Source organism: Scophthalmus maximus, chromosome 6 (assembly GCF_022379125.1).
Source record: "Scophthalmus maximus strain ysfricsl-2021 chromosome 6, ASM2237912v1, whole genome shotgun sequence".
NCBI lineage: Eukaryota > Metazoa > Chordata > Actinopteri > Pleuronectiformes > Scophthalmidae > Scophthalmus > Scophthalmus maximus.
Window position 1 is genome coordinate 12519097 of NC_061520.1, and position 17541 is coordinate 12536637.

A 17541-nucleotide genomic window follows, 5' to 3' on the forward strand; every position below is an offset into this window, starting at 1 on the left:
GCATTTGTAAACAATTACAATAGTAAGAGCTTTGGTATTTGAGCTGGAGGCTATATTTGTTTTAAGTCCTAATAAGACTGTAAAGAAAGGCCAGACATATTGAATGTCACCTTTGATTGTAACTGAATCAGACCACAAGAGAAAACTTTCCCAGTCTCCCAGGTGTCATCTTTCTTAGAAAGCACCATCGCATAATGGATGATAATGGATCTTAAATTAGTGTCAGTTATACATTTGGGCCTTTGCTCAAGAGATGTTTGAGAAACAATGTCACTGCCAAACGTCGCATTGATAGTAAAACAAGCTTAAATGTGTCCGTGCAGATCGAGACCATATTCCTGTAAAACTACTTTTTGGTCAACATTCACAAAGATTTTGAGTAACAGCTTAATTACAATTTTGTTTTAGTATAAAACACGCCTATAGTATCCCACTATACAGTATTTATTTCATTCCTCAAAGGAGAACCACTGTGCACAAAGCAATCCACGTAAAAATACATAGGCAAAACCCACCGGGGTAGTTTATGGTCAGGAATTTGCTAACTTAATCTGGGATTTAATTGAATGTTTGCGTTATGTGATGTAGGATAAGGTGACACCTGTTGTGGCGATGAGGTTGGGAAGCCATCTGATACCATTATTCTAAGTCAAGCTCAGTGACCTAAAGAGGAGGGCTGCTCCTCCGTGGTGGCCAGAGATTTCAGTATAAAAGAGGCACTCCCAGGCTGCACAGAAGTTTTGGACTGATAGAGTGTTAAAGAGGGTGAGTCGTCACACTCTGTCTGTGATTTAATTTCTATCTCTTACTTTTCTCTCTCTAATTTGAATGTTACTTTTTTTTGCATCCACACAGCAACTTCATCACTTGTCAACAAAAAAGGTAAATAACAGTCAAAGAAATTGCCAAATTAAATTAAAGATGTTTTTATTTTTAAGAGTCTATTCTTAAATGGTCTGTTTCTTTAAATACAAATTTTAATATTTTATTTTTTTTGATTTTAATTTTTCAGAGGCGCCATGAGTGGGGACCCGGAAATGCAGTGTTTTGGCCCGGCGGCCATTTACCTCCGCAAACCTGAAAGGGAAAGAATAGAGGCTCAAAACACTCCCTTTGATGCCAAAACAGCTTATTATGTAACTGAGCCCACTGAAATGTATTTGAAAGGGAAACTAGTGAAGAAGGAGGGTGGCAAAGCCACAGTGGAAATTAAGGGCGGGAAGGTACGTAGATGTCATGATACGTCATTCCATAATGATGTGGCTTTCATTTAGTACTAATCTTACACTGTGTCTGTGCAGACTCTCATTGTAAAGGATGATGACATCTTCCCCATGAACCCTCCGAAGTACGATAAGATTGAGGACATGGCCATGATGACCCACCTCAGTGAGCCTTCTGTGCTGTATAACCTCAAAGAGCGCTATGCAGCATGGATGATCTACGTGAGTTTCAGCTATTCAACACAATATAAAAATATGATATGTTTACAGGCATATGTGTGTCAGTAACAATGGTCTCTGTCTCCACAGACCTACTCCGGGCTGTTCTGCGTCACTGTGAACCCCTACAAGTGGCTCCCAGTGTATGATTCAGTGGTTGTTTCCGGATACAGAGGAAAAAAGAGGATTGAGGCTCCACCCCACATCTTCTCCATCTCTGATAACGCCTATCAGTTCATGCTCCAAGGTATCCATCATTTTGTAAAACACTATCTGTCCTGAATAAGTCATTGTTTAAGGACATTAAACACTGTTATCTTCAACAATGGTTGGGTCTCACTGTTAAACATGCAGTTTATGGAGATTCTCTCAAGTGCTGTGATCTAAAAACATCATGCAGTTTTACGGTTTCATTTTCTCAACAGATCGTGAGAATCAGTCGATCCTGATTACGTAAGTCAAAGCTAAAGAAAGCTAATTTGCGATGATGTAACTCAGACTAATGGTGTCTGTACTGTATTAAACTTGACTTATACTTTGTGCTAATGATTTTTTCATATAATGCATTTTAGTGGAGAATCCGGTGCAGGAAAGACTGTCAACACTAAACGTGTCATCCAGTACTTTGCGACAATCGCAGTGGCTGGAGGAAAAAAACCTGAGCAGACTACTGGTAAAATACAGGCAAGTAATGTAATAAACTGAACATATGTATGATATTTATGAAAATTAATATAGGAAAATACTAAAACATGCTACAAATTGTCATTTTCAGGGGTCGCTGGAGGATCAAATCATTGCAGCCAACCCACTGCTGGAGGCTTATGGAAATGCCAAAACTGTGAGGAATGACAACTCATCCCGCTTTGTAAGTTTTGCTTGACAAAATCCTACTGCCTTAAAAGAACATCTGCTTGTAAGATGGCCTGCAAGTCCTTTACCCTCTGTTTTTTTGTTTGTCTTCACACTATTATTTAACTTTTAGGTCTTTTTTAATCTTCTGATGCTTTACCTCTGTAGTGCAGTATTTCAGACAGTTTGAGTTTGAAAAAAGTGTGAAGATAAGAGAGTAAACATCACGGAAATAACTTGCTAGGATTCAAACACATAACATTAACTGCATTAGTAGTGACACTGTTATGCCCTCACTGATGACTACATTCCTCTGTAGGGTAAATTCATCAGGATCCATTTTGGAACAACTGGAAAATTGGCTTCGGCTGATATTGAAACATGTAAGCTTCCAGCCGATCATTATCTGAAAGGTTTGACTAAAGGACAAACTGTAAACCAGCATGTTGGCTTGTCTTATTAGATCTGCTGGAGAAGTCTCGAGTGACGTTCCAGCTGTCTGCTGAGAGAAGTTACCACATCTTCTATCAGCTCATGACAGGCCACAAACCTGAGCTCATAGGTGAGCAATTTTAACCCTACAATATATCATTCTCTAGATCAGATACATGCTTTACCAGAGAGTGTATAATGAAATTCGATGAATATGTTTCAGAGGCTCTCCTCATCACCACCAACCCGTTTGACTATCCAATGGTCAGTCAGGGTGAAATCACTGTGAAGAGTATCGATGACGTTGAAGAATTCATCGCCACTGACGTGAGTAGACACGTTACCGAATCAGAAAATCCCAAAAATCCCAAAAACCAAAAGATGAAAAATTACACTCTAAGGTTGTATTTTTTTCATAGACTGCTATTGATATCCTGGGATTCACTGCTGATGAGAAGATGGGCATTTACAAGCTGACTGGAGCTGTGGTGCATCATGGAAACATGAAATTCAAGCAGAAGCAGCGTGAAGAGCAGGCTGAGCCTGATGGCAATGAGGGTAGAAAATGGATTCAAATTTCTTAATGTCATCATTTATTTTCACTAACATACAGTTTTTTTTTTCCACTGCGCCATTTGATCAGAGATCCACTTTTACGTACCCAGTCCTGTTTGTATATTCAGTGATGGATAGGTGATTGTTTCAGGGTGTCTTGTAAGGACTTTAAATCAATGGAGGGAGATCAGTTGATACTTTGCATTGAAAGGAGTCGTTGAGGCGCTTTGGTCTAATAAAGATGCCTCCCAGATGCTTTCCTAGTTGTTCTTTGGGCAATCCCAACTGGCAGACCCAGATCATTGAGGATCCTGCTTGGCTTGGTTATGCCTCTGGATTCCCCAGGAGCAGCTTGAGGATTTGACAATATCAGCAATCTGAGCTTGCCTTCACTGTGGCTTTGATACAGCAAAGCAGTACTTATTGATGTGGGTTTTCTTTGTGATTTCTGTTTTTATCAGAGGCTGACAAAATCGCTTACCTTATGGGACTGAACTCTGCTGATATGCTGAAGGCATTGTGTTACCCAAGAGTCAAGGTTGGCAATGAAATGGTGGTTAAAGGTCAAACTGTGCCACAGGTAATTTACATAAAGATATTAGTCTCTGAATATACTGTAGATTCCACATTCTGGCAGAATAGTCTCACACCTTTGTACCATAAAAAATTACCAATTAATATGAAATTAACACTTGTTTTGCATAACAAGAACTCCAACTCCTTCAACCTTTAGGTGCATAATTCAGTCATGGCTCTCTCAAAGTCTGTCTATGAGAAAATGTTCCTGTGGATGGTCGTCAGAATCAATGAGATGCTGGATACCAAGCAGCCCCGGAACTTTTTCATCGGTGTCTTAGATATCGCTGGGTTTGAAATCTTTGATGTAAGTAAAACTACACACAGTACTTTTTTAATGCAGAGTAAACCAGCGCAATAAAAGGCTTTGCATTTTCTTCCTTATTTCTAGTACAACAGCTTGGAGCAGCTGTGCATCAACTTCACCAATGAAAAACTGCAACAGTTTTTCAACCACCACATGTTTGTCCTGGAGCAAGAAGAGTACAAGAAAGAGGGAATTGAATGGGAGTTCATTGACTTTGGTATGGATCTGGCTGCCTGCATTGAGCTTATTGAGAAGGTGAGCCACATGCTGTGTATTCACAAATACAGAAAACTGTCGGATGACTTGAAAGTTTTTGTTTTAAATAACAACTTCCTCATTACAGCCAATGGGCATCTTCTCCATCCTTGAAGAGGAGTGCATGTTCCCCAAGGCGTCAGACATAACCTTCAAGAACAAACTGTACGACCAGCATCTTGGTAAAAGTGCCCCCTTCCAGAAACCCAAACCTGCCAAAGGCAAGGCTGAAGCCCACTTCTCTTTGGCACATTATGCTGGTTGTGTTGATTACAATGTCGTTGGCTGGCTGGACAAGAACAAAGACCCCCTGAATGACTCAGTGATTCAGCTCTACCAGAAGTCTTCAGTCAAACTGCTGTCTCACCTCTATGCATCACATGCCGCAGCAGACGGTACTATTTTGTTTTCTGTTTTCACTGCTTAATATGTATGATGTTCCGTATTGTGGTAATGTCTGCCAGACACCATCAGCACATTTTATGGAAGCTCACAGGTTTTTTTTACAATGTAATCCCAAAACAGTTAGATACAATAAAAATGATACTTAAAAAAAGACAAAACTATAAAAAGTATAATCCACAACACAAAGGTATCAAAATGCAAAATGAAAATAAAACTATAAATGCTTTTCACAGATGCTAAAGGTGGAAAGAAAGCTGGCAAGAAGAAGGGTGGTTCCTTCCAGACGGTGTCAGCTCTCTTCAGGGTAACATTTACAATTATAAATATGTTTCTTTGATCCCAATGTTAAGATTTACCCAAGAAACATGAATATTGAACATCAGTGACTTGTTTATTCTTGAGATGAATCTTTGTAGCAGACTATTTTCATTACCTGACTGCACATTTCGGCAGATTGAGATGTTGTATTGTTTAAAGAGACGTTCAGCATGGGTGGTCTCCTGATACAACAAACTGAGAGGAGCAGGCATAATGATACATTTCAAAAAGATTTATGAATGAAATATAGCCTCTTTGAGGTAAAAACCCCCCAACAAAACCTACAAATTTTGATATACACGAAACCTTTGCAAATTGAAACTTCAATTTATTTGCCACCATATATAGTTTTTGTGCTTTGGAGTGATGCTATCTATAGGTCATGTGTAATCATGTAAATGTCTTTTTTTGGGGGAAAGAAATAGAAATTGTAAAATGTTCTGACTGTCAACAGGAAAACTTGGGGAAGCTGATGACCAACTTGAGGAGCACTCACCCACATTTTGTGCGCTGTTTGATTCCAAATGAATCAAAAACACCAGGTAGGTCCGAAAAAGTCACATCTATGACTAACAAAAGTTTTCATTGTACACGTCTCATTCTCAAGGACATGCTTGTTAATTCATTCACCTACTGTATAATTGTATACTGTATATTACTCGTGAACTGTGCCGGGAGGCTTCATGCTTTTGACACTTGGTTGTCCCTGTTGCTGTTTAAGGTCTTATGGAGAACTTCCTGGTCATCCACCAGCTCCGGTGTAACGGTGTGCTGGAAGGAATCAGGATCTGCAGGAAAGGTTTCCCCAGCAGAATCCAATATGGGGACTTCAAGCAGAGGTCGATAACTGTTTATGTACATGTTCGACCACATGATTCTGCTCTCTAGATGATCTGATTGAGGTTCAATTCATTTCAGATACAAAGTATTGAATGCTAGTGTCATCCCTGAGGGACAGTTCATTGACAACAAGAAGGCCTCAGAGAAACTACTGGCATCCATCGATGTGGACAAATCACAGTACAGATTTGGCCACACAAAGGTAAGCAGACAGACTTCATTTAAATCCTGTAACAGGGGAATCCCTGTGTAGCTTGAAAGAGAATGAAATGTTTTGGCTAAGACGCTGCCGTTACATCTATAAATAGGTGTTCTTCAAAGCTGGTCTGCTGGGAACTCTGGAGGAGATGAGAGATGAGAAACTGGTTGAGCTGGTCACAATGACTCAGGCTCTCTGCAGAGGTTCCCTCATGAGACGAGAATTTGCCAAGATGATGCAGAGAAGGTGGGTTTGGGATTTCGTAAACTATAAATAAACTGTGGCACTAAAGCAAGTGAAAAAAACACACATTTACATTTTTTGGGGGTATTAAAATAGTATTGCTTTGTGCATGGACTGATAAAGTGTTATGAATGTAAACAAAAATAACATATAACCAGTTTATATTAATGGACAATTTGTCTGACAGCAGAGCTCTTGTAAGAATGTCCTCCTACAGGTTAGTCAGTGTCTCCTGCTGTATTATCAGGGACACAGATGTTTTTGTTTAGTTTAATGTACAGCTCAAAATTAGCTTTTCAATACTGGTCCAAAACTACTTCATGAGGCTTTTGTGGCTTTTTGTGACAGTGGTAGATATAAAGTTCAGTGCAGAGATCAGTTTTTTACCAGTACAGTAGTGTTTTCTTATATTGAGTTACTAATGAGACTCAGGGAGACTGAGGAGTCTGCTCCACTAACATTGCAGAGCAAAGTAATGGAAAATATTAAAAATTTTGGACAAATTTTATAACAAAAATCTTTATAATTGCACACAGGCTATACCTTTATCTTGATACTTGATAGACGTCAAGTTGCATATATTCTTACTGAAAAACTAATACAAAATTGTTTCATCCAAGAGAAATGTTTGATAACAGCAGATGTAGACCTACAATAACTACTTTAAATTGATACTTACTGTGGAAGAACAATTTTATAAACCTGAGCAAGAGAAAAACTGTTTTTCTTTGTCTTTTATCACCAGGGAGGCCATTTACTCTATTCAGTACAACATCCGTGCATTCATGAATGTCAAAACATGGCCATGGATGAAGCTGTACTTCAGAATCAAGCCTCTTCTGAAGAGTGCAGAGACTGAGAAAGAGATGGCCCAAATGAAAGAGGACTTTGAAAAGACCAAAGAGGACCTAGCAAAGGCTCTGGCCAAGAAGAAAGAACTGGAGGAGAAGATGGTTTCTCTGCTGCAGGAGAAGAATGACTTGCAGCTGCAAATTCAGTCTGTACGTAAAACAGAAAGAGGACATTTGCTGCTTCTAACATCCTGGCATTGACAAGTAAATATTATGTTGTTGTATGTCATTGTAAATCTAGGAAGGTGAAAACCTCTGTGATGCTGAGGAAAGGTGTGAGGGGCTCATTAAAGCAAAAATCCAGCTTGAGGCCAAAGTCAAAGAGACGTCTGAGAGACTGGAGGATGAGGAGGAAATGAATGCTGAGTTGACTGCAAAGAAGAGGAAGCTGGAGGACGAATGCTCTGAGTTGAAGAAAGACATTGATGACTTGGAGCTCACCCTGGCGAAGGTGGAAAAGGAGAAACATGCCACTGAGAACAAGGTGACAGTCATAATTTCAGTTTATTAAACTGTGCACATTTTAGATGCAGTGCTTTTTCGATATTAAATAAGTTCATTTATTTAAACTTACTAGGTCAAAAACCTGGTTGAAGAAATGTCTTCTCAAGATGAGATCATTTTGAAATTGAGCAAAGAGAAGAAAGCCCTCCAGGAGGCCCATCAGCAGACCCTGGATGATCTGCAGGCAGAGGAAGACAAAGTCAACACTCTGACAAAGGCCAAGACCAAGCTGGAGCAGCAAGTGGATGATGTGAGTTTCTCCGTATTTGTTTGAATCGGCGAGAAAAGGCTTCTATCAGTGTCATATCACAGGAATACACTTCCAACCTATTAATCCCTTACTTCCATACTACATATACATCCTTGATACACATTATATTATGATACTCATTAGTACTGTACATGTGAATTTCCAGATTGAAGGTTCCTTGGAGCAAGAGAGGAAACTCCGAATGGACCTTGAACGAGCAAAAAGGAAGCTCGAGGGCGACCTGAAACTGGCCCATGAATCCGTAATGGATTTGGAGAACGACAAGCAGCAATCAGAGGAGAAAATTAAGAAGTATGTAAGAATTGGAACTTAATTTACGACCCCCACAATACCTTAAAATGACAGTACATCTAACATTTTTTCCTTATTTTTGCTATAAAAGGAGAGACTTTGAGATGAGCCAGCTCCTCAGCAAGATAGAAGATGAACAGGCACTCAGTATTCAGCTTCACAAGAAAATCAAGGAACTGCAGGTATTTTAAGATATGTATTTGGAATGTGTGGACGGAAATGTTTTTGTGTGTTTGTGATTTGTCGTGGAAGTGACTGCTGCATGGACAGAATAAAATTTTGGAGCAGTTCTTGCTAAAATAGTAACAAACCCCTTTTTGGTTGAGGATTGGTGAGAGGGGGTTTTCTGTCTAAGGGAAAGGGCTCTTATTATTCTTTGGTAATTTATGATTTGGTCAGACACACCTAAAGCCATGTCAAATGTGCTGTTACTCAAAATAATGGACATTTGAAGTGGGACCTGGCATACAGCAGGGTTAGGGTTAGGGTAGATAAACATAACTTAATGTTATTTTTTAACATCACAGGCTCGTATTGAGGAGCTAGAGGAGGAGATTGAGGCTGAGAGAGCTGCTCGGGCCAAGGTGGAGAAGCAGAGGTCTGATCTCTCCAGGGAACTCGAAGAGATCAGCGAGAGGCTTGAAGAAGCTGGAGGAGCAACGTCTGTACAGATTGATATGAACAAGAAGCGTGAGGCTGAGTTCCTGAAGCTGCGTCGTGATCTCGAAGAGTCCACCCTACAGCATGAAGCTACTGCTGCAGCTCTGCGCAAGAAGCAGGCCGACAGTGTGGCAGAGCTGGGAGAGCAGATTGATAACCTCCAGAGAGTCAAACAGAAGCTGGAGAAAGAGAAAAGTGAATTCAAGATGGAGATCGATGACCTCAGCAGCAATATGGAGTCTGTCGCCAAATCAAAAGTAAAATAATACAACCATCACAGCAAATCATGTTCTATTATCTGTAGAATCCTTGCGACTATGGTTGACTTCACTGTGCATTGTTGATCAATATCTGTAGGGGAACCTGGAGAAAATGTGCCGTTCACTTGAGGATCAACTAAGTGAATTTAAGACCAAGAATGAAGAGCATATGCGTCAGTTAAATGAACTGAATGTTCAAAAATCAAGGCTGATGACTGAAAATGGTGAGTGCAACTTTTGGGTTTTAAAGTAAAATAACAGACCTGCAATGTTTCAGAAAACACTAGAGCATAACTTGACACAAATCACTTGAGATGCTGAAGAAAATCATTTTGCTCCACTCCAAAAAGGGGAAGTTGGTCGACAGTTGGAGGAAAAGGAGTCTCTTGTTTCACAGCTTACGAGGGGCAAACAGGCTCATATTCATCAGATTGAGGAGCTCAAAAGGCAACTTGAGGAAGAAATCAAGGTACTGCATTACGTTCTTGTTGAATATAATCCAGATTTATTTTTACTTAGCAAGAAATACATGCGATCAATTTGTAATATGTCATTATTAGGCCAAGAACGCCCTGGCTCATGCGGTTCAGTCGTCTCGTCATGACTGCGACCTGCTCAGAGAGCAGTATGAGGAGGAGCAGGAGGCCAAGTCTGAGCTGCAGCGAGCGATGTCCAAGGCCAACAGCGAGGTGGCTCAGTGGAGAACAAAATACGAGACTGATGCCATTCAGCGCACTGAGGAGCTGGAGGAGTCTAAGTAATGGACACTTCTGAAATCACAATTTCCACATGCATTGATTCTGTTGGTCATCATAAAACCTGTTTACTGTATGTTTTAACAGGAAAAAGCTTGCCCAGCGTCTTCAGGACGCAGAGGAATCCATCGAGGCTGTGAACGCAAAATGTGCCTCTCTGGAAAAGACAAAACAGAGACTTCAGGGTGAAGTAGAGGACATGATGATCGACGTGGAGAGAGCTAATGCTCTGGCCGCTAACCTCGACAAGAAGCAAAGAAACTTTGACAAGGTTAGATCATTCGTAATTTATGGTTTGGACTGGTAAACACAAAGTGACACAAAGCACTAATTTGTTTATTATGTTCAGGTTCTTGCGGAGTGGAAGCAGAAGTATGAGGAGAGCCAGGCGGAGCTGGAGGGAGCTCAGAAGGAGTCTCGCGCTTTGAGTACAGAGATGTTCAAGATGAAAAACTCATATGAAGAATCTCTGGACCACTTGGAGACCCTGAAGAGGGAAAACAAGAACCTGCAACGTAACACAACAAATCCTGCATTTTATTGTTGTCATAATTTTTTAGATAAATGTATTCTTTATTAAATTTTGTATCTGACATTCAAGAAGGATAAACGTATTGTAAAGTAAATTATTTTATAAACACATGGGATTAAAAGAATAGAAGATATACTCTAATTACAACCGTATTGTATTTTATGATTTTTATGATTAACTTATTTTTCTTCCAACAGAGGAAATCTCTGATTTGACTGAATATATTGGTGAATCAGGAAAGACAATCCATGAACTGGAAAAGGGGAAAAAGGCAGTGGAGACAGAGAAAGGAGAAATCCAAACTGCTCTGGAGGAGGCAGAGGTATATCAAATTACAAATTTAAGAGAAGGAACCAGGGAACTACAACTTTGTTTATACTTACTACATAAATCCTGAAAATGTTCTTATATTTTATCCTATAGGCTACACTGGAGCATGAAGAATCAAAGATCATGCGTGTTCAGCTGGAGCTCACTCAGGTGAAAAATGAAATTGACAGGAAACTTGCAGAGAAGGACGAGGAGATTGAGCAGATCAAGCGGAACAGCCTGAGAGTGATCGAGACGATGCAGAGCACTTTGGATGCCGAGATCAGGAGCAGGAACGATGCCATGAGAGTCAAGAAGAAGATGGAGGGAGACCTCAATGAGATGGAGATTCAGCTGAGCCATGCCAACCGCCAGGCAGCCGAAGCCCAGAAACAGCTGAGAAACGTGCAAGGGCAGCTTAAGGTAAAGTACTGTGCCTCCACTGGAGGATTTGTGGCAGAGCATCTTCTTTTTAAAAGTTGCTGAATGTTTCTGTTGTATAATGTTCATTGTTGTTTAACTTTTAGGATGCCCTGCTTCATCTTGACGAAGCCATTAGAAGCCAGGAAGACATGAAAGAGCAGGTTGCCATGGTGGAGCGCAGGAACAACCTGATGCTGGCTGAGATCGAGGAGCTGAGAGTTGCTCTGGAGCAGACGGAGAGAAGCCGCAAAGTGGCTGAACAGGAGCTGGTGGATGCCAGCGAGCGCGTGGGACTGCTGCACTCTCAGGTGTTATAACTGTATTTCTCAACTACTCTTGAAATATTGGATTGTTTTGAAAATGTAAAGAAAACTGAACCCCAGGGACTGTGTATATTTTCTTTTTAGAACACAAATCTCATAAACACTAAAAGGAAGTTGGAGGCCGACCTTGTCCAGATCCAAGGTGAAGTAGAGGATGCTGTTCAGGAAGCAAGAAATGCTGAAGAAAAGGCGAAGAAGGCCATCACTGATGTGAGCAAGTTGCACAAGTTGTGCGTTTCAGACATTCCTGTAGTGACTTTGGAGCAGCAGGTTGTCATTAAAGAACAACTAAATGAAACGAATGACCGATTTAATAATTCAATTTGTTGTAGCGATGTATCATAACTTCATTTTGTTCATTTTAAGTGTAGTTGAAATCAGAAATCAGACTTACACTTGACAATCGCAGATAGACAAATTGTTCAGTTTTGCTTGGAACTCATAAAGTTATTTTTGTCTGTTAAACTAAACAGTAGAAATCATTCTGAATAAAATATGACATCAACCTTTTTGATAATAAGCCGTTAACTTGAAGTAGCATTTGTTGTTTGATATTTGAACTGAACTCTATCCTGTTGCTATCAACCCTTTTGCCATTTGCCTTACAAATTAGGCCTTTTTGTGCCCGATCATTCTTAGGCTGCCATGATGGCAGAAGAGCTGAAGAAGGAGCAGGACACCAGCTCTCACTTGGAGAGGATGAAGAAGAACCTGGAGGTGACAGTGAAGGACCTGCAGCACCGCCTTGATGAGGCTGAGAATCTGGCCCTGAAGGGAGGCAAGAAGCAGCTCCAGAAACTGGAGGCTAGGGTAGGTCTCCTTCTTCAAAACTTATTTTTGTCTTTTTTTTTTTTTTGCCCTCAAGCTCTTTGCTATTGAGGTGAAGTTTAATTGATGACTTTCAGTTTTAGCTTTTTTACATTCACCTCCAATGGAGGATGCAGAACATGTAGCCCTTTTTTAAGGCTTGAGAGTTTTACACAGTTCATCCTACACATCCAATAAACCTGAATGACAGCACTTACAAATCTTTTTGCTTGTTTTTTGTTTTTTTACAAAGAAGCTCAACAGAGTTGGATCATATGACTTTCCTGTTGGAACACTAATGAAATCTGGATTTCTTGTTATCAAGGTACGAGAACTAGAGTCTGAAGTCGAGGCAGAGCAGAGGCGTGGCGCTGAAGCTGTGAAAGGCGTCCGGAAATATGAGCGCAGAGTGAAGGAGCTGACCTACCAGGTAAAGACAACCAAAACATAAATATTATACGGTGCACCTGACAATTGAATTAAACAGAGAAGCTACTCTCTATTGTTACCTCTGACAAGGAGGTTATATGATTGGTTTGGTTTGGTTTGGTTTGTTTTTGGGATGCACCGACACCAATATCGGGTATCGGTCCAATACTGTGCTCATGTACTCGTACTTGTAATCACAACACTACTCAGAAACTACAGCACCAGATACTGTACCACTACAGCGACATAGCGTCCTCTAGACAGTTGAGCTGGTCGGCGCATTAAGCGGAGGAGGAGCAATGTCAGCATTTTGTAGCAAAAACACGCTAAATCAAGTGAGTACTTATACTTGGTCTGAAAAAAGTGGTATCAATGCATCCCTAGTTTGTTTGTTTGTTTGTTTTTTTGCAGAATGACTCATAAGGTTAAGGGTGGTTTTGCATGACTTTTTCTTTTATCAAAGACAGGTCTAAGCCATGGTAATAGGTGATTAAGTTTTGGTAGGGAACCATATCTGGATCTGAAGGATTTTTCAACATTGTGAGGGGGACTGCTCAGCCTTGGCGGAGGTCTGCGCTCTCTGAGTGCCCTTCTTATCAATTTCTATTCTAATAGGTGCTATATTTTTTGTTTCTGAAGACAAACTGGGTGTAAATTACGTGTTTAAACCCCTAGAGGGCACAAATCATCATCATGTCTATGAAGCTTCAACAGTGCTTGACATACCAAGGTGATATCGAATACGCCAGAGCTATAAAAAAAATGTAAAAAACATTCCTGCACTTGTATGCTTATGTTAGTGTGCGACAAGCACCGATGGATCCCCCTCAAGACATTTTGCCAGTGGTGAAAGCAAAAATGTGTTATAACACTGCATGTAACTTGTGTGGTTGTGCTCTTGTCAGTCTTTCTGAAATGTCTTCACTGTGGAAGAGAAGCACATGCTGTGTGCTCTTGAGTAGTTTTAGTTAACCAGACGACACTGTGTACTGCCTATAGACTGAAGAGGACAAGAAGAATATTGCCCGACTTCAGGATCTGGTGGACAAGCTTCAGGTCAAAGTGAAATCCTACAAGAGGCAGTCTGAGGAAGCTGTGAGTGTGAAATACAACGCAACAGTAGAGCATCACTGACAGCAGGATGCATACAACAAGTGTGTGGTTTTTATTTCAAACAACCGGCAGGATGGTTCAAGGTACCACTAAACTTTTAACTTATACCTCTCCAGGAGGAGCAGGCCAACACTCACCTGTCCAGGTACAGGAAGGTTCAGCATGAGATGGAGGAGGCTCAGGAGCGAGCTGACATCGCTGAGACTCAGGTCAACAAGCTGAGAGCCAAGAGCCGCGAATTCGGCAGGGTACGTTGATTTTTTATTCTATGCATTCAGGTGTGAATACACTTTCTGCTAGAATAATGATGTCTGGTGATTTACAAACTACTGTACAAACTGTAACATCTCACTGTCTCTTTGTATTGATTTAAAGGGAAAGGAGGCTGAAGAATGAACACCAGTCTAGACGAGACACAGCGCAAGGAATCATACAATATGATCTTTTTGTCCAATGTGTAACAACAAATAAACCTGCAAGCAACCAACTCTCTTTCTACGATTTCTCATTTGACACGTTATTGCAAAAGTTATGAATTTTTCCCCCCACTGTTAAACAGTTTGTTTTACTGAATTCTTAATTGAAATTATACAAAAATATAGCGAGGACACAAACACACCGTGTAAATTTAAACTTCTAGAGATAAAATTGCAATTCAAGAAATGTATCAACAATGGCGACTATAAACTGAAAATGTATCTGATAATTTAAACCAGTGCAATATTATCCAGAAGGAAATTATTTCAGTCTATTAATTTACAACAGCTGCATAAAATCAAAGCAACTCAGTACTTACTCACAAAATAATACATTTACTATTATACACTACAACATATAGTTAGATAAGACAGAGTACTTACAGTCCCAGAAATCACACAAATCATCAGAAATCATTTATCATTCGAACATACTGTATATCTAAAAAACTTTTTTAGCACGGACATGGACAGTGTTGCTTTGCCATTCATGATAATGTGGTAGTCAACTGTCGCCTTGTATCTTGTAAAAGTCCTCCAGGTTACAACAACTGCAAATCTTTGTCATGTGGTGTGAATGTCAGTGACAGTGACAGTGTTGACCTCAGTTTTTATATGTGTTCCAACACACACACACACACACACACACACACACACACACACACACACACACTCCTGATGAAAATAGACCTATAAGTGAACTGCAGCATACCCTATTAATTCTGCTCATGCTTCAGTGCAGCCAGCGATATCTCTTAGGTTACTATACTGTGAGTTAAATTTTCAAATGTCTTTGCTCTTGTATTAAAATGTATTTTAGTCAAACAGTAATTTCACTCCTCCAAATCCCTCTGTCCTCATACTTAAAGAGCTAATCTTAATTATATCTGATTTATAGTACATTTTTATCAATTTTGAAAATCAGTGAACGCTGCACTTCTATAGCAGGACTGGATTGACAGGACGTTTGCAGTACTGTGATGCAGTATCTGGATTTGTCGCTTAATTAACCAAAAACAATCTTTCCAGTCTGAATAATTTGCCTCTTAACTTTTATGAACTATTTATCACCGAAATATCTCAAGTGTACTGTTACGATATACAGTTTATTGATATTGCAGTATTTAAGAGAACTCTGACACAACAACTTTATTCCTGTCTCCTGTCTCTCTACTCCCAAGATCAGTTAACAACATGATGACTTTTTACCATGTTATATACATTTTTACATCTTTATTCCCATTCCAATATTTCTTTTCCTCATTCTATTATTACTTTAATTTGCACTGAGATAAATATGAAAAAACTGGCCATTGATAAAAGTGTCAGTAGATCCATTTCTAAATATTTTGTATTTTACTTTTAAACTGGGCTCACATGTTAGAGTTGTAAGCAACTTTGCCCTTCTGTCAAACAGGAGACTTAAGGCCACAAAGGAAGTGAGAGTTTCATATCAAAGGTTGTTCCACAATAAGACTTGAAGCTGTGACAAATGGCTGAGCTCGAAGAACATTGCTGAGGAGACAGCTATATTTGTATTTCTTCCAAATAAGCACACCCCGGAGCATAAGAGATCAAGTAACACATTTTTATTGAATATATAGGCTGGTTTTGTGGCGTGCGAAGTCCTCGGTACTTAGCTCCTAATGCCCTCTCCCCGTCTTTGACAGTTCAGTGTCATCTTTCAACAAGGAAAGAATGCAAACTACCACACATCATATAACATGATCCCCTTCTTGTGGCGTATGGGGAACAAACACTTGACTTAGAGGAAGGTCAAGCTACAAGCATGGCCTTGTCTTCAGTTCATCTGTCAGGGCACACAGTACAACAAGACCATTTAAAGAAAAGGTTTATAAATACATGCGCACCCTCGAGACAACACCAGTGCCTGTCTCAAAAAACCTGGAGACACAAATCGAATCACCTGTTCACAGCAGATTCCCCATTGGACAATAAAGCCCTAACCGACAGTTTTAGACTTTACTGTCCCCTCGACAAATAAATCGGGACATATTTTGTAACGCAATGTTCGGGCCTCCATATGCTACAAGCCAAGTCATAAGTACCTCTAAAGGGGATGATATACCGGGGTCAAAAACATCAAACAGTTGACTTGTCAACAGCGGTGGTTTGACTCGACCCAAGGATAAAGCTGTCTGTGTTTCAACCTTTGACTTTGAGCAACACAGAGGGAAGATGAGTGGTTCTAACACCCCCCCCCCCCCCCCCCAGTATGTCTGACTGTCTGAAATGTAGAGATGCAACCTGACACGCTGGAAAATATCAAGGGTGAAAGTGATTTATAAAGTGCTCAGATGGAAAGTGAAGTTTGTAACATGTTAGGGAATGGAAATTGGGAAGGAGATAGTAAGAAAGAATCCTGGGTCAAACAGAAAAAAAAACCATGATGATGAAGATGTAAGATGTAGACTTAAAGGAACAGTAAACTGAGGTGACTGAAACAAGTGCTGATTTAAAGTGTTCCTAATTTGTGCCAGTGTAGTTATGACATAAAGTGCAGTTGAGTATGATGGTTGTGTCATTTGTCTTACAGGTGTTTAGTCACAAACTAAAATAGTGGAACAAATTAAATTCGACCTGATGGTATCACAGTAAGTCCAACCAAAATCAAAACGTTACAGCATTGATATCAGTTCTCAGATGCTGTTATCTGTTTGCTTATTTAGTAATATTTGTCATCATCTGTCTGTGTCACAGGTCTAAGTTGTTGTTTATAATCAAATTCAGGTCTTTCCTTTTCTGTGCAAGTCAAGTAATAACAAGCAACTGAGTTACTGAGTCACTGAGCTACCAGTACCTCAAAATATCAGATTTCAAAAGGTTGTCCCTAGAAAGCTGAGGTCCTTTGGCCTCTGCCAGACCCAGCCAGGCGACCCCATTAAGGTGGACACGACTGTCATCGGTCGGACCTCTAGGATTATCACACCATCACGAACCACAACAAAAATCTGAACCATGCAGTGGATCACTAAATATTTGGCATTCTCTATGTTTATTAGAGCGGTGTGAGCTTTCAGAACCAATTGTGTTTCAAAAGGTTGTAAAAACCAAACCTCAGACTGTGTAAGATCACTGTCGGAATAAGGGAT

At 40.1% G+C, this 17541-nt stretch overlaps 1 protein-coding gene across 1 annotated transcript; it reads left to right on the top strand.

The window, feature by feature from the left end:
• The first annotated feature begins 633 nt into the window (after positions 1–633).
• On the top strand, positions 634–14439 carry LOC118309570 (myosin heavy chain, fast skeletal muscle). The gene is made up of 41 exons (XM_035631854.2): positions 634–765; positions 856–882; positions 1013–1223; positions 1302–1445; positions 1533–1689; positions 1868–1895; positions 2015–2126; positions 2218–2310; positions 2614–2677; positions 2758–2856; positions 2950–3053; positions 3146–3284; positions 3743–3861; positions 4015–4164; positions 4249–4419; positions 4508–4814; positions 5058–5128; positions 5597–5684; positions 5864–5981; positions 6061–6184; positions 6291–6427; positions 7170–7425; positions 7517–7759; positions 7853–8029; positions 8196–8341; positions 8433–8523; positions 8869–9258; positions 9359–9485; positions 9612–9730; positions 9822–10018; positions 10104–10287; positions 10366–10531; positions 10746–10870; positions 10972–11280; positions 11385–11588; positions 11688–11813; positions 12243–12413; positions 12736–12840; positions 13839–13934; positions 14069–14200; positions 14328–14439. The coding sequence occupies exons 3-41, from the start codon at positions 1020–1022 to the stop codon at positions 14346–14348; spliced, it is 5814 nt and encodes a 1937-aa protein (XP_035487747.1). The 5' UTR covers positions 634–765; positions 856–882; positions 1013–1019; the 3' UTR covers positions 14349–14439.
• The last annotated feature ends 3102 nt before the right edge of the window (positions 14440–17541 follow it).